Below are 22,752 nucleotides of genomic sequence, written 5' to 3' on the forward strand. Positions count from 1 at the left end.
TATTAATTATATAATCCTGTACATGCGGCCATAAATTTAATAAACTGAGGAGAGTTATTTTCATTCCTTCTTATGAACAAGCATATGTTGAAAAAGAATTCAACATTAATTAATATATAGAAGTGAGAACTTTGAATGGAAAATATCCTATGTGTCACAACATGTAATCTATGACCAAATAAAACAGAATCCACTCTGCAAACATAACTACAGAATTGAGAATGTTAGCAATATCAGCCCATTCAAAATATTGCCTATTTTGGGAGAAACAAATGGCAATGACATAAAGAAAGCTTGATCTCTTAATGGAAAAAGAAATTGCTGAAATACACTCGTTCGATAAGCTAGAAACATTCCATTACTAACAAAATCGAATGAGTTGGGAAAGTTTCGAAAAATAACTAAAAAGGAAGAACTTTTTATTTACATATTTAATAAAATTAGCATGAATTTTATATTCTAGATCTGTTTATTTATTCTTTAACCTTTTTTTCCTTTATACTACTAACTGTAAAACAATTGAATAATTTAAGATATATAATAAAAAGATTTTCAATCAAAACTTGCATTAAAAAAAACATTTTAAATAGTTTCATTATTGGTGAAAAATATTAAAAAATTCCAGGTAGTATTTTATGTTTACATTTATATAAAATTGGACATTTACTTAATATCTAATTTATTTCATTGAGCACATAGTTCTATAATAAAAAATATTATATTAAAGATTGGTTATTTTTTCTTTAAAAGTGCTTGAAAAAACTATTTTTTAGGATAAAATTTGTCCCCACACCCTGAGTAATACTTAAATAAAAATAGATTTATCTTGGAACTTACTAATAATTAAGTTTTCCCATAGACAAACCCTCTGAAAACTATAACCCAACATATATAAAAGAAATTAGGACCAATATTATGGAACAAGGAACTAATTACCATTTTATGGATTGGCTGTACATTGCAAATGTTATCTGTATATAATTTGGCTATGAAAATATGTGCTAAATCTTAAATTACACAAAAAATTACATTTATTTGGAGATAGTTTCTTATTGTAGATTCTACCCTATTATACTATGCCAGCGCCCTATCCACTATAATATTCACAGCCCGGTAACAGGGTCACATTATTAATATATAAGCTACACTGAAAGTTTGATGGCAGTTTTCTTGAAATCAATTGGCTATTGAGTTTTAATAATTCCATGAATGAACATTCTAAATGTATACTACCCATTATGCCAAATCTCATCTCGAAATCAATTTTCAACCTTGTGTCTTCCTCTTGTAAGGTATGTAATGACAGCCCCCAAACATGAATTTAAGCATTTTTCATCTTCATAACCATTCTTAAGATTAAAAATAAAAACTGAAAATTCTTTGAAAAGTAGAAAATATTGTTAAAAAGATCATTAAAAGAATCTCAATGAAACAAAAGGATGATTTATTCCATCCAAAAATATTCACATCAAGCTCTTGTCACTAAAATGCCATCAATTTGGATGTCAGTTCGAGAGGGATACACAACTTTCAACTGTCCTTCTTCATCTACAACTTTTATTTGCTGAATAGGGAGAGTATTTCTCTGTGTTTCACTTTCTTCATCATTAATGGCTTCAGCATCCAAATTTCCAAGGCCTAATTTCAGCATCTCTATTAATAAAGTATCCATCACTTTTTTGCATGTATTCAAATTCATTCCAGTCACTTCCAAAAGGATGCGTCTAGTTTCAGTTGATATCTGAAATAAAAATTTAAAAAATGTTTGAAAATTAAACTTTAACTAATAACTATATAAATTAATTAGCACAATACCAAGTTCACTACAGAAGATTAAAAAGTGTATGAAAGTATTATTTTATTAGGTAAATACTATTTAAAATAATTTGATTTTAATTTAAATTAAATGAGTTGTTATTTATCATTATTTGACAAAAATATATAAATAAGAACTATTATAAATTCTACTATTTTTCTCCCCTTCTGAACTGCAAAAAAAAAAAAAAAAAAAAAAAAAAATCAGCTACAAAGGCATTTTAAAAATTATATATTATAATTTCTTATAAATATTGCATAAGTAAGCTGCAAGAAATATTGAATTTGAAATATGTTACTAATTGAGATTTATTTATGAACTACAAGTAATTTGAGTACATATTTGTAACATAACTTGAAGGTGGTCACTTGTACTCTGTCCAATAGCTCAAGCTCAAAATTAAAATAGAAATCATATTTTAGTTGAATTAAAGTCAGAAACATATCTTGCAAACATACTGAGAAAAGTTTTGAAAAATTCATAATCAGCAGGCAAGTGTCCAAGGCAGGATTATAGCTGTTCTAGTTACAGTTTATTTCATATAAAAGAGGAAAAGAATTATTGATTCTAACATAAATAATGAATTAAGTAGTTGTATTTAATAAAAGGGTTTATTATATGCTAGTTACCTCAGGTGCTTGCCGAGGATATTGGTTATATTTGTTTTTAAATTGTTTAGATATAACTTTGTATCCATAATTTCGCTAAATTGTTTGATATTAAATCCATGTTATTTTAATTGTTAAAAGTTTTATTTACTCTATGAATTATATTTATAAATCCTTCTAAAGAAGACAGTCCCATAATGTTATTATTTTGACACAATTAAAAACGAAAATACCCAGTTCTTCTAACTTTTCTTATCTATATTATAACTACTTTTTTTAATTGTTTTATAAATTATGCATGTATTAAACAGAATCTTTCTTCATTAGCTTTCAAAAATGTGAAAATTAAATACTTTATGAAACAATAAAAATGTTTTGAATCTCAGGACAACAACATAATTTATTTTTTAAAATTAGGGGGTTGGGAGGGGGGGTTAGGTTAGCGAATATCAGAGAAATAAAGTTAGGGAAGGGAAGAAGAGTCTTCTGCTGAGCGAAATAATCGTCTCTCTTTAAATAGCACTGCAATTGAATTACAGAGATAGAATGAATCTCGACTATCTGCTGATAGAGAAAGACATTTAAATTTGAGACACAGGAGAAGTGAAAGAACAAACGTTCCTGATATTTGGTCCGAAAAAGTAGTTCACCACTCTGAATTTCGATCCATGTGTGGATTACAGAAATGATGCTTCGGTTTCAATAGGAACAATGTCTATAATCTGTCCATATTGTTCAGCTTTAGGAACAGCTTTGATATACAGTCATTCTCGTCAAAAAATAATTTATCGACAAATTTTAGTAAAATGGCCGAATGCGGCGAGAACGGCAGCAGTAAGGTAACGGTAGCAAAAATGACACTGAAAAATTGCCAACCTCGCTAGGCGCAAAATGACTATATATCAAAGCTTAGCCCAGCTTTAAAATGGAAAGATGAATCAAAAGGCATGTGTTGTTTACAAGGGAAAATAAACTATTCTAACAGTCTAAATATGGAACAGCATTGATATGTCATTTTCATCCAAAAAATTTATCGCCAAATTTTAGCGAAATGGCTGAATGTGGCGCGAAAGGCAGCAATAGCGTTTCTAATCTAAAGATTCCGAGGAACGCTGCAGCAAATTAACGGAAATATAGAAAAAAAAAAGTCAATAAATGCAATAAAATGAAATGCATGCAAAAAAATTTAATCGAAAATAATGAAAGTAAGCAGAAGTATGTGCAGCAGGGAAATGAAAAGGAAAGATCGAAATACAGTAGCATACAGTGACATAAAAAAAAAAAAAAAAATGGCGGCCATGTAACCCCAAACAAAGCGCCGCCGAAAAATTGCCTACCTTGCAAGATGGTGCCAAATGACTTTATATCAAAGCTTAGTCCTAAATATTTCTGCAAATGTGTTATAAAAAATTGTTTTGTAGTTATTTTTCATGATTTCTAGATATCTTTTTGATCCCGCATGATATTCCCATGTCATATCGGGTGGAGGCTGGACTTAAGTCTAAAGCTAATTTTCCCTCTTTGATGTTATGCCACGGGCAACGCTGTGCGGTACTGCTAGTGTTTTATATAAGACAAAACACAATTTTTAAGAAAGTAAAAAAAAAAAAAAAATTGAACTTTCTTTTTTTTTTTCCATATATTTTCTGTATTTATTTCTTTTCCACTTATTTCATTTATATAAAGTTTATTACTTTTAAAATAATTATTTTTTTCTTTATAAAAATATTAAATTTAAGAAAATCAATTTGTCACATATACTTTATATTTGAAATTTTTGAGAAGCTTAAACATTCAACTTTGAAAATTCATAACTTTCATCATTAATTTTTATATATACTCTCAAAAAGCACTTTTATCTTTCCTCATTCAGAATTAGATAAATTTTTAATCATAAATTTCAAGATAGTTTATTAAAGAATGCATTTTATATAAAGATTGGCTATGTTTTCAACAAGAATAGGATTATTTTTAATCAGATTTTCAAGAGCATTTAGAATCTGTATCAGATTTTTATGACACTGTTCACTTTAGAAAGTATCATATCATACAAATCTAAGCTACATTTTCGGTATTTGTACTCGCAAGAAGATTTCTATGTTTCTGCTACTCTCATTTGCTTGCTGTTGCAGCCATAATGTTAAATGAATCAAACACTAGCACATGCATAAATCGACTCCAGCCCTCAAGTAAAAAATGAAATACACTGCTACTGCAGCTTATGCTTCTCTTTTCTTCACCTAACTCCCCTATGAATATATAGGAAGTAACATGTGCAAGCTTTTATAAATTCCTATAATTTCTAAACAAAAGAGAAAGGCTGGGGTCAAATACCTTGTTGTGTGCTGATAGGTTAAGTAAATAATTTAGGCCTATGTTCAAAATTGTTAAGCAAAATGATTTTTTTTTAAATATGATATAATTGAGATTATTTATCATTTGGAACAAAAATGATATTAAATTACAAACATTTCACAGTGTATAAATTATTATAAAAAATATATTTAAACTACATTATAACTGAATAACAAATTAACTGCTGCTGATGCTTTTATGCTGAAAGTAAACTAAATTATTATTCTGTTAAATACACAAATGCATATACACAGGAAAAATATCTGTGTTCTGTGTTGGTGCTTACAAACCAGATCATTTGAACTAAAGCTATCAAATCTGATACAAATACATTTTGAGAATAGATATATGTATCTCGGAACAAACTGTTTTCAAATTTCAATTCATTTAATTAAAAATTAAATGAGATTTAGATGTTTCCATACAGTAACTTCCAAAAATATTATTGTCCAAACAGATTTTCATACCACTTTGAATTAAAACAATTTTTTAATACCATTTTATTTTTCCTGTAATTTTCAGAAATTTTACAATTTTTTTTAAATAGGTTATCAATAATTCTTAAAATATATTTCATTTTTGCAATGAAATGCAAAACATTTTTATTGTTTCATCAAATATCCAACATTCTGTTGTTGCATTCCTTCTACAGTTAAAAGCTAAATAAAGAATTTATTTACTATCTACCTAGTCCATATAAGGAACAAGTTTTAGCACTATGAAAGACAAGGAGCAATTAAAAGATGGACTACAATATTTACTTTGCTTATTACATTTTAATGGAACTTTAATATGGAATTTCAGTTAATAACATCTCAATTGTCCATCACAATTTCGTGCATAAAAGTACATTTCTGAAATCATGAATATCCTAGCATATGAAATCGAATGCAACCAACATTCTTAATGAACAATTTGACCACAATGGCAGCTATAATATTAATCATTTTTTTTAATAAAAAGCCTCTCTTTTTTAAAATTTTTTATTAAATATCTCTGTATTGTAAACTACAAGAAATTTAAACACATTTGAGACACCACAAAGTTCTGAAGTTTTTAGTTAAAAACATTTTAAAACAATTACCTTTGTTCCTTCACTATTTGTTATGGGAGGGAAAGATATTACTACACCAGAAGAATCAACTAGACATGGATATAATGGCTTGTCTTTCAACATATATAAATACCTTTAAAAGGAAAATTAAAATTATAATAGTATCTTTTAAGATATTTTATTTCTAATTCCTCAAATTTTAAGAAAAGCAATTACTTATGGATTCCTGAATATGTATTTTTTTTCTTTTCCTTCCGTAAGGCATCAGCTTCATCATTCAGTTGAGAGTACAGTTCAGCTGCTGTGTATTCTTTCTTTCTGTTCAAAGGTATAATCTAAAAAGATTCAGTGATGCTGAAAAAATTCTTGAGACTAAATATTAAAATTTACAAACTGCGATATATAAGAAAATTATAAAAATAGAACTGAAATTGATATTATATATATATATATTACTGATATTCTTGTGTGATAGTAAGTCAATTTTTATAAACTTTAACATTTCTGAATACTTTCCTTAAAATAACATTCTTTTTCCTGCATGTTTCTAAACCAACTCTAGAATAATTTGTTTCAGATTTCAATTAATAAATATAACATAGAAAATACAACTAAACTAAAAGATTTGCAAAAAAAAAAAAAAAAATCACTAATAAAATTTTATTACTAGAAAAAAAAATTTCTAAAAACTGAAAAATCAAGAAGCAATATGAATTATCATTACTATAAAAAGGCACATTTAAATAAAGAATTAAGCAACACCAAAACAATTATCCATCTATACTAAATGTTATTTAAATATTTACTATCATACTAAAAAGTTAAACAATAATGTGCATCCTAAATTGATATAAAATATTCAATTTTTTAAAAATGAAAACAAAAATAGCTAATTTACTGTCAAAATCTAAATGAGTCTACTAACTTTAATAACTAGAGAAATCCACATGATGAATCCAACACAGCAAGCATGTTCTCATGGCGAGAAACATCAATCAGAGTAGAAAATACCAATTTCTATTTTCAGGATATGTTTTTAACTAGCATTGTTTAAAAACTGGTAGATTAATATTGGCTTTACACAATATATTGCACACTATAGTTGGACTGACTATTGAAGTTTTTTATTCAAACAAAATACAAAGATAAAGTAGTTCCCCTGAAAGTCCTTTAGGAAAGCAGCTACATTCTTAAATTCTACAATTTTAATTTTTTTTAAAAAAAGGATTTAATTCAACACTTCCATTTACTAAATTTTTTATAACTAATTTGTATTGCCCCTTACCTTAATCTCATTAGGTGGTCTGGCATCATAAATCAAATCTCCATTTATTTTTGACAAATCATGTGTTGCTATAGTTGCTGCATTTCGCTTGTCACAAATGCCATCATGAAGTTTAGTCTTGGATGAGAAAGAAACAAGAAAACTTATAATATGTTTCATTAATTCAATACAATTTTCACAGAGGAAAAAAAAAAATGTCTTACTTGTAAAGTAATAAATTTTTTCAGTAAGCCAGGATTTGCTAAATTAACGTCCAAAACTTTGCAGCAGACAATATAAGGTCGAACTTCAGTAACTTTTGGAGTTAAAACAACTTTTAATGTATCATCATTGACATGAAGAACTTTGAGTTCATCTAACAGTTCAATAACCTACAGTATAGAATAAAAATATTAATTAAACTAAAAATCTTTATGATTTTTCAAAATTCTTAACAGAATATTTTTTTTAAAAAATCTAAAGATTAAATGTTAAAAAATAATATAAAAATTATAAGTATCAAATAAAGTAGTACCTGCCCTCCCCCCAAAAAAAATTCTACATCATCTAAATTTGAATACAAATGACTATAGTGACAGATGATGTAAAAATGGAAAAGGAAAAAAAGAATAAAAGCATGATAAATGGAGAAATAAATATAAATTTTTATCACCTTTTTTAATAATAAATTTTGTCTAAAATGATATGTAGACAAAATAAACTATTTCTTTTATTAACTACTTTAAGACAAAAATTGTAAATAAATAGATTTATAATAACAAAAACTGTTTTCTTGTCAGATTTTCTGTCATTTTCTGAGAATTTTAATTATATCCATAGAATATATTGATACATTTAACATGACTTTGACAGAAATAAATATTTAACTCAAAAGAAAGCAAGCTACAAGAGAGCAATGTAAAGATGTGCAAAGGAGAGTGTTACATCTTTATTCCATATTTGTGCAAAACTAGCAATAGTTTAAAATTACATCTGTTCTAAATAATCGTTATAAACAATTCAAGTTGCATACTTTCAAATGAAAATAATAATAAATAAGATTTTATTATGTTAATACATTTCAAACATAAAGGAAAAATAAATTTCTTACATATGTGCATTTGACATTTTTACAAAAGAATTTTGTTTTTCTCCATTATTTCAATTACATAGATGACAACATCTGTATGAAACTTTTTCCATTTTTCAAGACTTTCATAATTGTTTTCAGCAACCTCAGATTATGTGAACTATATAATGTCAGAATGAGTCAAGAACTGACTTTGCAATATTTGTTTATTTGAATTCTGTAAGGGGTTCTTTTATATAGAGAAGAAATATATCAGAATAAATGGTAATAGTGTTCAGAAATAAAATAGTATTCCAACAAATATTCAATTTGAAATTTAATTATGGAACAACTGCCATGTCATCCAGGTTATCAACTACTCTTTAAATAGCTTGTAGAAAACAATAATTTAACGCTTTTTAAAGGCCTTATGCTATCAACAATATAATCATCACTACTCATGCAGATTAACTATTTAGTACTGTAAACTGGGGCAACTTTGCTGCATTTTTCTTCCTTTTCAACTGCTTTGTAAAGTAGCAAAGTATAAAAATACTTCAAAACTTTAATAAACCATTAATCTCAATCACTAGTTTTACATTTTATAGACTCATGGTATAATAATAAGTGTTTAAAAAACACAGTCCTTTTTCCTTCGCAAAAGAGATGGGTCTACCTTCTGGAGATGTGGAACCACATTCCTTAAAGCTCTATTGGAATTTTAAGTTTGACCCTGATCGAATTCATTTCCATACTGTTCTCTTGGCTAAAGTAAGCAAAAAGTCAAAGTTACATGAATTTACTAGATAAATGGCTCTAGAAACAATTCACAGCATTCCATCTTTGGTTTAGAAAATGTACACCAATGGTAGTAAAGGAGATGCTGGAATTTCTGGTAGAGGCGTACACATAGAGATTCTTGAAGTAGCTACTAATATTTTGATTAGAAATCCTGACAACTGTTCTGTATTTAGGTTCAAACTTATTGCAATCTATAAGGGCATTTAATATATTGACACGTCCTCTTGACTTGTCTTCAAGGACACTTTGATTTTAACAAGCAATCATGCCTTTATACAGCATCTTTTTCATTGGACGAAAGTGGGGAACAAGACTAGCATGAATATCTTAGACCTTATTTCTCAGGCTCTCTGCAGAACACTCTAGACACTTTCAGTGGGTCCTCTCACATGTTCTTTAAATGGTAATGAGACAGCCAATAACTTAGCTCAAACAGTCTCAGCTGACATATTTGACGCCACACTAACATATTTTAAAATCTCCTCTATCAAAAAGGAGTCGAGTGCACTTTGGAGGGTCCCACCTGCTCATCCTTGGTACTTTGGTAAGAGTCTTGGTTGGTGACATCATCTGGATATCTCTAGAAAATAGAAAACGGCCCTCTCTCTATCTTGTTTTTTGAGTGGACATACCAAATCCCTCACCTTCCAACATGTCCGGAGGATCTTTGTTGAATGTCCTTGGTGCAAGGCAGATGAAGCCTCCCCAAATAATACTCTTAAATGTTTAAATTTTACTATTTTTGAGATTTTAAGGGATTTGCTTTTGTTTTTGGACTTTTTAGAGATCTCTGGTTTCATGGAGGTGGTATAGAGCAGCTATAACCACCTGGGATCAGAAACAACAACACATTTTATAGAAGCATGATAATTTAAATAAACATTGGTATATTAAAAGAATAATAAACACTAACAAAGTTATCCAGGAAAAAGGGCAATTTTGCCAATTGTGTTAAATTCAGATAAAATCTCCCCCTCCCCCACAAAAAAATAAGATTTTTTAATATGGAAACATTTTACATTAATATTAAATCTTTATTGTAAAGAAAGGTATATAAAAATATTCAAAATATAAAAATTGGATTATGCATGATGCAGCTTTACTAAAAGTTTTTTCCTGTTGCGCAAAGGTATGATATTGCAAACTCCCTGTCTCTATATAATTGAGAGAGTTTATCAATAAAATCTTCAATGTTCTTTTTTTAACCCAAAAAACTTTGCCATAACAAACATTCCAAGTTTTATTTATGAAGAACCATACCACTAATCTCCCAGATAACATTCAATTTCAATTTTTTAACACGTTAATCAGATGCGTCATGTAAAGAAAATGCACAACCAAATTAATCTGTGGTATTATGATCACTCATCTGATTATTTTCCCATTTACAAGTCCTTCACCTACAATTTTATTTGCTGTAGAAGTATTTAGAAGGAAGCGGTCTTTTCCCATCAATTGTAAAATTGAATAATTTGCCTTCCCAAATAATCGAACAAATCAATCACGCAGCGCATAAAGAGGCATTCCTCCAGTTTCCACAAGAATCATTCATTTTCTTCATCAGTCAGGATACATAGTGAGAAACTGCTGCAAAAATTAAGTACTTTTTAAGCACTTTGGTCAAAAAATTAAGCCCCGTTGTACAGGTATGGATATGTAACCTTGCATATTTTCTAAACATAGGATGTTTTCCCATTTTATAATAATGCATTCTTTATTGAAAACAAAATTAATAATTTTAATTGTGTATCCATTAAATTTTAATATTTATTGTTGTATTTTCGTAACACCTTCTATTGTAAAACAAATTATGTCTTTTTCATTTTGACAAAAACATAGAAATGATTAACTAATCAATACCAAAAAATTAATAAAATTTTTATAAGGTTAACAGTAAAGATCTGTGACTTTCTCAGCATTTCTTAAAAGTAACAAAGTTCCAGTCTATTTAGATGATTGTATCATTTTTGAAAATGTCGATAGTGATGAAGCAATAAAGCATTATCAAAAATTTTGCATTTGATTCTTATATATGCAACAATAAATAAAATTCAACATGGCTGGGATTGGAAGAGTAAATTTTTGTCCTGCACTAATTCTATATTAATTATTTTATTTGTAGTATAAATCTAAGAATTAAAGCATTCTGGAACGGCTACCATCATAAGACCAATAAAGTTGCCATGAAATTGATGACAGACCAATTCCATGAGTTTTTTTTAACAGAAAAGTAAGCGACAGAGTCCAGAAATGGTCAGACTTTTAAAAAAATTGTCTTACTGTTTCCGAGTTCTGTAGTTAAGTAAAGGCCTTTTTAGACGTTTAGTCTAACGTTCTGAAAATTTAATAAAATCCTGCTTTTTAATAAATACGCAAAAACAAATCTTACTTTTAAAAAAACGTGATTATATTGTACGAAGAAATGAAAATGCTTTAACGAATCCTTATTTTCTTAAATAGCGGAAACAAATACATGAAGTTAAAAAGGAGCCAGCTTTGTAGTTAAAAGCAAGCGCCAGACGATATATCGCATTGCTTCAAAATCTCTCTTCTCTCTCTCTATATATATATATATAACGCTTACGTAGACTCAAAATCAAGCCGAATTTGTTAATCACCGTTTGGCAACACTTCGACCTCGCCCGGGAACATCAACACTCGATTGATAAGATTTAAGCGAAGTTAAGAGTTTGATAAGATTTCAAGCGAACGCTATTCTTGCATCGGTTTAAAAAATTTTAAATAAAAAATTTACGGACAAAATTTTTTACGGAGAGTTTAAGTCGTGCTGTATCGATTTTAAAACGAAATCGACGAAAAAGAAAATGCTCAAGAACTATTCTTGCATCGGTCTGAAAATGTTTAAACAAAAAAATTGTCAAAAACCAGACAAAATTTTTTACGTTGATGTTGTGCCGTATCGATTTTAAAACGAAATCGTCGAAAAAGAGAAGACAGGTCGAAGGAAAATGCTTAAGAATCGTTCATGGAAGATCCAGTCGTAATGAACAAGATAGGGATTAAACGTTTATGTGTACAGAGCGAAGTTTCTGAACTATAGGAGTATAGTTGTGGGTACTATGCAAAAACTCTGTTCTTTTTGCCAGACATGTTACTGAGAAAAAGAAGTAAATTCAAGTAGCAAATACACGAAATGTTGTCATGATAATAAAATTGTTTTGAAACATCTGTTGAATCCACCGGAAATATTGAAAGCCTTGCTGTTTCTTTGGTGGATGTATATAGTAATTTAAATGAAAGATTATTTGTGTTTACAAAGAACTTTGATGCAGGTAATTTTTGCTTTACATTTTTTTATTTCTTTCATTGTTTTATCATATTTTGGAATAAACTGAATCCGAATATATCTGCTGCTAGACTAAAGTAGTTTAGTAGGTAGCGAGAAAGCGAAGCGAGCAGTCCAGTATTCAACATATGAGAAATAAAACTAAAAGCTTTTCTTCGCCCTTCTTGAAAAAATTAAACACTCTTATTAAAGAGCTTAAAATTGGTTTTCAACTCTAAGAATCTTTTAAGCACTTTTCAGGACTCTACGCACTGTAATATCTTGATCAAGACTGATTTAAATAAGAGAATAGTGTGTAACAATGTAATTATTTTATTTACAGCCTTATACATTTACAAAGAACAACTTGTTCTCATTTAGATTAATATTATCTACAAATAAGTCACCAAAAAACCGCTAACAGGCTGTTATCTCTAAACGGCTATTCCAGAGCCGCTCCAAAAGTCCACCGATCTTTATCGGGTGGGCACTAACACCGAAGTCCGAGTCACACGGAGCTTTTAAAAAAAAACACAGGAACATCTTTGCACTTCGACGTTTTTCCGAATTCCATTTCAAACCTTTCTATCCTCTCTCTGGAAAAAAGAAATCGCAGCATTTTATTTCCATCAGCTATCCACCTCCGGTTTCCCCATGGGAGAACTTGAGTTCTCTGTCACCCAATAGCTGCTCAGGAACACTTCCTCAATGGTCTCCATTCGACCACCGTGGAAGTGTCTGTTAAGGATCCATCTTTGTGGCCGACCGCTTCTCGAGCACATGTTAATTATAATCAATTCACAGCTCACACCGGCTGAAGTGCACCAGAGTTTGACCCTTAATGCTGATGACTGATCGTTTTTTGATGACTTCAGGTGTCTCTTTATAAAGGAAAAAGGTTTAGCATCTGGATGTTTGAGAGTTTTTCTCCCTTGAAGACATGATGGATATATTTAAGACAAAGGAGCACACATCTGTGTTCCCATACCTGGATAGCAACAAATGACCAGACACAATGACTCTCCTAGTGAAAAGGATTCATATCTGGCAGTCCGTATGCACTTAACTATGTGTGGGGAAACTAATGGCGTTACATCTGTTGGAATGCCAATTACCGTGACTGCCAGTAAAATTCAGATTGTAGGTTCCTGCAAATGGAAACGCCTCTCTTCAGTGATTCTTTGAGGAATATTATAATTTGCAAGTGTTTTTCTATGTCATTTTCTTATTAAAACATAGCAAAGATAACAAATTTGCAACATAGTATCATCATTTTGATACCTGCAGCTTCCCAACCTGGCCCTAATGCATCTTAGCAACACAAAAAACACATGATTTGAGAAAAATATAAGAATTTGAATAGATAAAATACTAGCATTGACTAAGATGTCCTACTTTTACCCAGATTTATGAAATAGCTTTGCAAAGTTATATTAGTAAACAGAAATGTAACATAAAATATAAATCTAAGTGATTCTGATACAGAGTTCTATTCTGAATTATGCAAAACAAGAAGTTTTTACTTATGTTTGAATGACTGAGCTGCTCAATTCACTTAAGTTGACCAAAAATGATTGTTGAACAACACAAAGCTTAAATAAAAGTGCTAATTAAAACGTAAAAATTAAAGCCTGCAAAAAAAATCTATAATTAAGTATATTTTTTCTATATAAAGAAATCACTGGAATCTTTATTGGTTGGTTCAAGAATTTATGAAAGAATTAATCCTACTCCCTCTCTAAAAAGATAAATAAACTGGCAAAATTTTTGAAATTTTAATACAGAATTCTATGGGACTTTTTTAAAAATTCGTATACATTTAGAAGCAAATTATTTCTTTTAAATCAGAAATGTTATTGTAATTATAAATTTTTCTATAAAATATTTCATGAGTGTTATTCAACATATTTTGCATTGAGCATATCAAACATATTTTGCATCACCCTCCTAACACTTTTATTAGTAATGTTATCCAATCAAAAAAAAATCTGAGTACTTTCATAAATCTCCCATTTTAATTCTTGAATCTATTAGTGAATTCAACATAACTTAAATAATAAGACACGATTTTCCAATTATCATACATTTACTGAATTAAAATAAGAAACATAACATGGGAATGCTTTATGAGATTTTTTTTTTTTCAGGAAAAGGGGTAAATAAAGAAAAATTCATCAAAATCCCGAGATAATGCTTTTTTTTGTAGTTGTTGTTGTTGATATGACCTATATATTTTTCTCAAAATAGAAACTTAACAAATCATTTAGCTGCAAAGAGACCATTTTCTGCTGACAAAATTTGGCCAATTAGATTTTTAATTGACTTTTTGTGATAGTACTTAACTAGTACCCAATAATTAGCAAATATTTTGACTAAAGGAAAAGTTTTGGTTTCATTTTGATTTTTTTTTTTTTTTTTTTTTTTTTTTTTTTTGTTCTCACAGTACTAGATTTCTTTATAATGATTTTGGAAGAATGGTGAGCTTTCTTCATTTCACATATTTCATACTGTTTTTGAAAATTTAAAGTAATTATACCTTCAAAATAAACAATTCACCCCATGCTTGCCTGTACATATTTTGGATTAAATTTTTTTCATTGGATGCTGATTGTAATAATGATCAAATAAGTACTAATTTTAATTCTTCCAATGGAGAAACAACAGCTTCTTAAGAAACTGCAAGTAAATCATCGCTTCAAGCTACAAGAGTTAACTCCACTTTATTTGAAGTGAAAGGAATGGCATCTTGTAATATTTATGTTGGAATTAGTTTTTCTACTGACATTTAATATTTGTATATAACCTATAATATTCGAAATCCTATACAGCATTTAAAGAAGTATATTTTTGGATAAGATATTTCAGAAAATAAGGGGAAATGGTTTTGGAAGCATTCTGTAATGGGGTTCTCTAAAAAACATTTTAAAATTTATTTTTATGCTTCTTTAACAGCAAAAATGCAACTAAATTTAAGGATTGCAACGCATGACTTAAATAGGAAGATAAGATTGCATCGTTTTTCTTACAATTACAATAATATTTGTCATATGGATATCATGCCCTTTATAAAACAATCATAACTAGGCCTTTGAAAAATTTTTATATGTATTTCAATTCAATGATTGCATACAATTCACCAAATAGTCCTTTTCTAAAAAAATCTATATCATAAATGTGCGCCTGTTTCTATAAAAAATATCTAAAATGATACAGATTTTTTCTTTACCTTGCAGAGGAACAATATACTATGATTAAGATCAACACATTTATAGAGTTCTTTTTGTTAAGCCTTGGCCTTTCCCTGTATGTTCCTTTCAGTTTTGTTTTTTTCTTTGCTTATTTTAAATTTAACTATTTCATTTTAAATTAAAATTTGTGTAGTTATTGTACATATGACAAGTTCATTGCTGTATTACTTGTACTTACATAAACTCAAATTCTGCTAATGATCAAGGTACCTGTACTAATAAACAAATGTAAACATCTCTTGCCTCTTACATTTTACTCTTATCTTTATAAAAGTAATGTCTCTCCTGATACATGTGAATAAGTATGGAGGATTTACATATCTGAAAATGAACAATATTATCTTGGAATGAAGATTCCAAGAACATATTTCAATAGTAAGCCAAACAATAAGATAATTTTATTCCATTTCATTAACACTATTCATTTTTTTTATTATTAAACTTACTTATATACAGTAATATATTCCTTAGTAATATGAGTAACTTATGTATTACTACAGTTGCTAAAATGAATGCCAAAAATGTTTAAACCAGAATTTTTAGTCTTATTGAAGGGGGGGGGGGAAACCAAGGACTTTTTAAAATCTTGCAATGAAAACCACACATTTTAGGCATACAAATTCAAATGATAAAGCTGAAATAAAGTATGTCAATATTATGTATTCAAAGTATGTTCACGGTTCAAAAAGCAAGATAACAAGAGCTTTCTCTTTTAGGTGCATTATTCCTGGTGTGATGCCTATGTCTAAATAGAACAGATGATTACAGCAATCAAATTTCACAGAGAGATGGGACTAGTTAAGTCATAAATGTCTGAATTCTCTGTTATATGATGGTACATAGATAGCAATCGGAAATGAAAAATAAAAAGATCTTTGTGTTTAAAACAAGCATACCTAAATGAAATTCATTATCAATTAGTGTAAGATCATGAAAACAGATGTGGTTTGGTGTAAGGAATTTGAATTAAACAGAACAGATGCACAAGATGAGTCAACATTAGAATTGTGAAGCACATCCACTACATGTGCAGCGCTGATAGTTTGTTTCAAGCCAATTGTTACATTCTTGTGAGAAAGATTGCACATGAACTCAATATCTCCATTGGCAGTGTACTAAATATAGTGCAAGAAACAACTGATCTACCAGAAAACGTGTTCTTCTCGGGGTCTTATTATTATTTATCTTATTTTAAATCAGTCAATTCAAGTACATCTAGTTGCGGCGCAGTTTATCCAGAGAATGGATCTTGCGCTAGTATAATATTCACTCACTCAATTCAGGTACAGTGTTTTTCTTCTCATTAATTTGAGATTAAAATCTTTTCTAATCTATAATTTAGACGTATTTAAAGAGATTATTTGCACACACATATATATGGGTCATTTTCAAAATTCGGTGCCATTTGTTGTCCATGTGAAACATTTTTTTTACAAGATGTTACAAAGTTTAAATGATTTTTCTTTTTACCATGCTTTTTAGCAGGCAATTTCCAGTGGAGAAACAATAAAATTAAAATAATTCATCTGATTTTTTATTTTTTTTTCTAATAAAGAAGTTGAGAGGAAACAAAAATTCAGCTGTCCAAATCATAAAACTCAAAATGTTTTTTGCTGCATTACTTTCCAAAAATTAAAATTTTTATTCTGACATATTTTTTTATTGTGAAATATACTTTTAATTATGTTATAAAGAAGGTTTTAATAACCTTTTAAGAAGAATAGATGATATTTACCAATTAAATACAGCTGTCCAGACATTAAGTCATGTCTGTTACCATACAATATTTTCAACATTTTAAGCAACAAGATTGAAATTTTCAAATGACAACACTTGTATACCAGTGAAACATGTTCTAATAAAGAAATGCAAGCAGCCATCTTGAATGTTTGATGTTTGATTGAAGAAGCTGAAGCCTTTTTGTGTTAAGTATTTTTATTGCATGTCATGTCTGTTACCTTAATATTTTGTATAAAATATATTTATTTATTAATTTATTCAACTGATTAATTTAGATTTTTAGGTTTTTAATTTTAATTAAAATTTATTTTCATGTTTTTATGGAATTATTTAGTTTCCTTAATTTTTGTACTTTGAAATGTCATGTCTGTTACTGGTCATGTCTGTTACTCTATATAGTAACAGACATGACAATCTTGGTAACAGACTTGACATGTTTCAAGATTTGAAATATGGTTCAATTTTTGGGTTTGTTTTGCTTAAATTTTAGTTGATATTTTAGGAAGAATTTTTTAAGGGGGGGGGGGGGGGAATAAATGTAAGTTCTTACTTTTTAAAAGCGCATGTTTGTTTTTCATTTTTTCTTATCTTCTTTGTTTTTTATTATTGCATTGTATTTACTGAATTGATTAATGTTTGCAATGTTATCAAATCATTTGCTTTATTAAACTTTATTTCTGAAAATTATGTGTGCAAACATGCTACAGAAGTGCAGGCATTTCATTTTGGAGGATCGAGAAAGCAGGCAACTCTGCATGTTTATATCTGAAAAAGCAGGCAACTCTGGCGTTTTATATCTAAGAAACCAGCATGAACCAATTTCGTTCTGCACAATTTCCGAATGTTACGACCATGGTCCTGCAGCAATTTGGGCTCACCTTCAGCCAATATTCAACGAGCTTAAGAGAATTTCCCCTGAAGTTGAAATTATCCACTTTTTTTCTGATGGCCCTACCACGCAATATCGGCAGAAGAAAAATTTCTTCCTTTTGAATGAGCATATAGCAAATAATAGTTATAAGTATGGATCATGGTCTTTTTTTGAGGCTGGTCACGGCAAGGGTGCTGCTGATGGAATAGGGGTAGCAATTAAGAGAGCTGCTGACAAAATAGTTGCACAGGGGACAGATATACCCGATGCAAAAACTCTGTTTAATGTTTTAATAAATAAAACAAACATTCAGCTTCATTATATCTGTGAAACAGATGTAGAAATGTTTAAAAAAATGATTCCATCTGATATTCCGGTTTTAAAAGGAACGATGAGCGTACATCAAATTTTTTCTTTTGGGAATGACTCAATGTTTTTTAGGGATTTAAGCTGTTTCTGCAGACAGAAAAATGTCTGCGACTGTTTTACAGTTAATGTATTTGCATTAAAAGAAAATGAACAAGAAAGCACAGCCATGACAATAAATAACGCAGAAAATAATTGTAAATCTTTCTCTTCTCCTTTATCCAACAATTTTCAACAAGATATTCAAGAAGGAAGCTTCGTACTTGTAAAATTGGAGGGTAAACGATCGATAAAATATTTCGTTTCAGAAATAATCGACATCCAGGACAACAATTTTACAGTTAAGTATTTTAAAAAAGTCAGGAATCATGCAAAGTTCTTTTGAGAGGATGATAAAGAATATAATATTGAAGCAGAGGATATTGTAATGAAATTTCCAAATCCAAATCTAACTGGATGCTCTTTTCGCCAATTATAATATTTGATGTGGATCTCTCCAAATATGATGTTGAATAAATAGCATTGTAACTCAAGAAAATACTAAAAAATAAAATGTGTACACACGTTCCAATTCTGTATCTGTGAATTTCAAATAATATATACATATTTTTTTTATTTTATAGTAAAAAGTTATGTACTAAAAGAAAAACACATTTTAGCTTAATTCTATCTTTCAAGCTTTACATCAAAATTTAGCTCCTGAATTTATGTCATGTCTGTTACTCAGTGTCACGTCTGTTACTCAGTGTCATGTCTGTTACCATTTCAAAATTTTCCTTAAAAAGTTTAAATTGACATAATATTGCTGCAATTAGAGTTACATATTAATTGACTCTGCCTAGTATATATAAGAATGACAGACATTTTGCATTAATTGTTTTTTATAGTATTTTATATTAAAAAAATCCTTGTAAGAATTCTATATTAGTACCAGACATGACAAACGACAGTATAAAAATACCATAAGAAATATTTTTTTATTCGAAAGTCTTTATTATATTGGTAAAATGACTCTATACTTATATTAAATATAGCTTTACATTATTGTACACTGAACTTAAATACTAAAATTACAAGAAAAATGTCAGGTAACAGACATGACAATTTTCATCATATCTGACCAAAAAAACATCAATTAAAAATATATAAAAGAAAAAATGTATCAAAAATATTCAAGTAATATACAGAAATAATGTCTGTTTAATAATATTAAAAAAATTTACTAATTAAAAATTTTTTTATTTTTGTCTTTTCAATTTCCAAATGGCACCGAATTTTGAAAATGACCCATATATGCCATTTAGAAATTCACTAAACACATCACATTTCTTCATTTAATCTAAAATCAAATGTTTTGTAACAAAATTCTTCTTTAAAGGTATTTTACCTTTATATTTTTATTTAAAGGAAATCCCCTTTCAACTATTATCTGGATGCAGGATAGTAAATCAGATTCATATCTACCTCTTACTTTTTAACTTTCTAAATATTTTGATAAAAAAATTTATCAATCCAATTCTTAAAATACTTTCACTGAATACTAATGAAATGCAAACCATCTTATTTGAGAAGTTGTTAAATTCTATTCTAATTCGCTTTTTGTTTCTTTGTAGTCACATGTAATTCAAGAAATGAGACTCTTTCCTCTTGTTATAGCATGAATGAACTTGCTGAGCCATTTTTCTCAATCTAAACAATTCATACTTAAAGAAAGTACAGTGTTAAGAATGGACTTATCAAAAACTATTAATTAAGGTATATTGGGACAAGAGTCCTGATATTTAGGTTTTCAATCTCTTATAAGTTTTTTTTTTTAACCCACTAAGTAAGCTTTCTTAACATCCTGTCTTCTAAAGAACCTCGTGCTAAGCCTTCATATATGCTTTCAAATATACCTTCAAGAAACATTTTTTATGACACGGAGAATTTTCGATGACCTGTGATCATCTTTTTTTATCCTATGACAAAAGCGGATAATATGTATAGTACAATGTTAAAAATGATTGGATAATTTTGGTCAATGACAAGAAAAATCTTTTGTTAGGTAGGATCAAATGTTTGCAACATTTTATAACAAATTTATATGCTTTTGTAGGACAGAAATCCTGCTTTTTTCAAGCATTCTCAATATATGACCACAAATCATTCCACATTTCAACTGTGCACTCAGTACTGAATGCATTTTCCAGACATCTATTTTTCGAAAATTTTTGTAGTTTCCCACTCTCTGAAAACGTTCGGCAGCTCACCCTTCTCTCTGAAAAACCATAGAAAATAATATGCACTAGAAGAAAAAAAAAGATTCAATACCTGATATGAGTAATGTTTCACTGTATTTTAAAAGATATGCTGATAATATTCAAGTTACAGTTACCAACATTTATTAATAATGTTGATAATTCTTTTTTAGTGTTTCTTCATTCAATACACTAAAAAAAAAAATTTCAAATATTGATGGCCCACAAGTTGAGATGAATATCTTTTTTAAATCCAGTTTATTTGTCTTCTTCACAAAATTAAGAAATTCTGATCAATAAAATAAACCATGAAAATTGAAGTCATTTATCTGATATGAATTGAAGCCACTTATCTGATCTTCCTTTGCAGCCCGAGTATAGTAAAATAAAATACTAGGCATTTTCAAGATTATAATGAACTGTGGGAACTCCTTTAAACTTTAAGATCTTATAAAGAGGATCAAACATAATTGTTAATGATGCATACTAAAAAATATGTTGTAGAATTTAAAATGTCAGCATATTGGAAAACAATAAATTTCACTACCATTTGCATTTCTGTTGATTGTACATTTAATCCACCAAACCTATAATTTTATCAAATGACAATTTTTCATATAATTGTAAATAATACAAAATAAGATGAATAAAATATATTTCCTATGGATTAACAATATATTGCATCATTACCATGCAATAACAAGCCCTAAAAATAAATTGTTTTAATATCACTATGATATATTAAAAACATTATACATGTATTTATTCAATACTTAAGTATTCCATACTTAAATCATGTACTTAAATTTTACACTTTTCTAAGACTTAAAAAAGGTAAATATTTTTTAAAAAATGAATTATAACGAGAGAAAATCTGAAAATATTCAGAAAAAAATTAAATACAAAAATTATTACCTCTTCTGTTTCAGTCTTCTTTGCTTGTTTTGTCTTCTTTTTAGATTTTCCTTGCTTATTACCATCAGCATTTGCTTTGGGACAATGGCTTCTTATATAATCCATGACTTGTTTAGCATGACACTGATCAACAAGTTTTAATAAACGCTTATCTTTTAATTTATTACCTTTAAGATTCAATTCTTTTAATTTGTTACAGCTTCCAAGTTCACCTGGTATATTGACCAGCTGATTCTCACCCAAATCAAGAACCTTTAAGCTTCCTAACTGCTCAATTTCAACGGGTATCTCAGAAATCAAATTGTTATTAGCTATTAAATCTGTAAAATGAATTAGTTTTGGATTACAAATGCTTACAGGGATGGTAGTAAATTTATTGCAACAGATATTTAATGTAACCAATTTTAACAATTCATTTAAGGCTGGAATTTCCGTCAGCTGGTTAGCGCTAACGTTTAATGACATAAGTTCACTTAAATCTGATAAACCAGACGGTAATTCGGTTAAGGCATTATGAGAAACATCTAAAAATTTCAATTTTTTCAGATTCTGTATTTCTGATGGAAGTCTATTTAAATCATTGTAAGAAACTATCATTCTGGTTAGGTTACTTAATTGGCCAATCTCAGACGGTAACTCCTTTAAACAAGTTTTGCTAATTTCTAAGAAATTAATATGAGTTACTTTAAAAATGCCTGGATCTAAGCCATTTTTTTCGATACGTTCTGCGTATAAAGGTCCAGTGAAAACAAGCTCACATCGTTTTTCATCCTGAGCTTGTTGAACTTCTTTCCAAGACGACATATTTAATGTAAGGAAAATGAAAACAACGTGATTCCAATGTGTTTTATCACAGACTCGCGGACTTTTCGTTCATTCCCAGAAATTCGAAGCAGTTACAGTTAATTTTAGTTCCCCGCCCTTTTCTTCTCAATTTTAAATAAAAATATAACTCTGAATTTTCGAGATGAACTTGAAATATGGGATGAATTCCAAATATCTGAGATGAACTCGGAAATTGTTACAGATAGTTTTCAAATCTTACATTTTCTCCTGGCATATATACCACTTTATACAAAGAAATAAAATTTTAAACTTACTTAACTGTAACTTTTGCATGAT

The 22,752-nt window shown here is 28.8% G+C and overlaps 1 protein-coding gene across 1 annotated transcript; it reads right to left on the minus strand.

Annotated features, from left to right (window-relative positions):
* Positions 1-1,427: 1,427 nt before the first annotated feature.
* LOC129987852 (leucine-rich repeat-containing protein 47-like) lies at positions 1,428-22,705 on the minus strand. The gene is made up of 6 exons (XM_056095815.1): positions 21,631-22,705; positions 7,322-7,489; positions 7,119-7,235; positions 6,050-6,168; positions 5,864-5,966; positions 1,428-1,741 (listed from the first exon to the last, which is right to left on the minus strand). Exons 1-6 carry the CDS (start codon positions 22,432-22,434, stop codon positions 1,469-1,471), a joined length of 1,584 nt encoding a protein of 527 aa, XP_055951790.1. The 5' UTR covers positions 22,435-22,705; the 3' UTR covers positions 1,428-1,468.
* Between the last annotated feature and the right edge of the window lie 47 nt (positions 22,706-22,752).

This window comes from Argiope bruennichi, chromosome 10 (genome assembly GCF_947563725.1).
Source record: "Argiope bruennichi chromosome 10, qqArgBrue1.1, whole genome shotgun sequence".
NCBI classification, from domain to species: domain Eukaryota; kingdom Metazoa; phylum Arthropoda; class Arachnida; order Araneae; family Araneidae; genus Argiope; species Argiope bruennichi.

Bases quoted from the DNA above. Each gene is read 5' to 3' on its own strand.
- LOC129987852 (XM_056095815.1), bottom strand. From the start codon at position 22,434: ATGTCGTCTTGGAAAGAAGTTCAACAAGCTCAGGATGAAAAACGATGT. The intron at 5,967-6,049 runs GTAATTGCTTTT...TTCCTTTTAAAG, and splicing joins ACATATTCAGGAATCCATAA to GTATTTATATATGTTGAAAG. The intron at 1,742-5,863 runs GTAATTGTTTTA...TTTTTATTTCAG, and splicing joins CAAATAGTGAAGGAACAAAG to ATATCAACTGAAACTAGACG.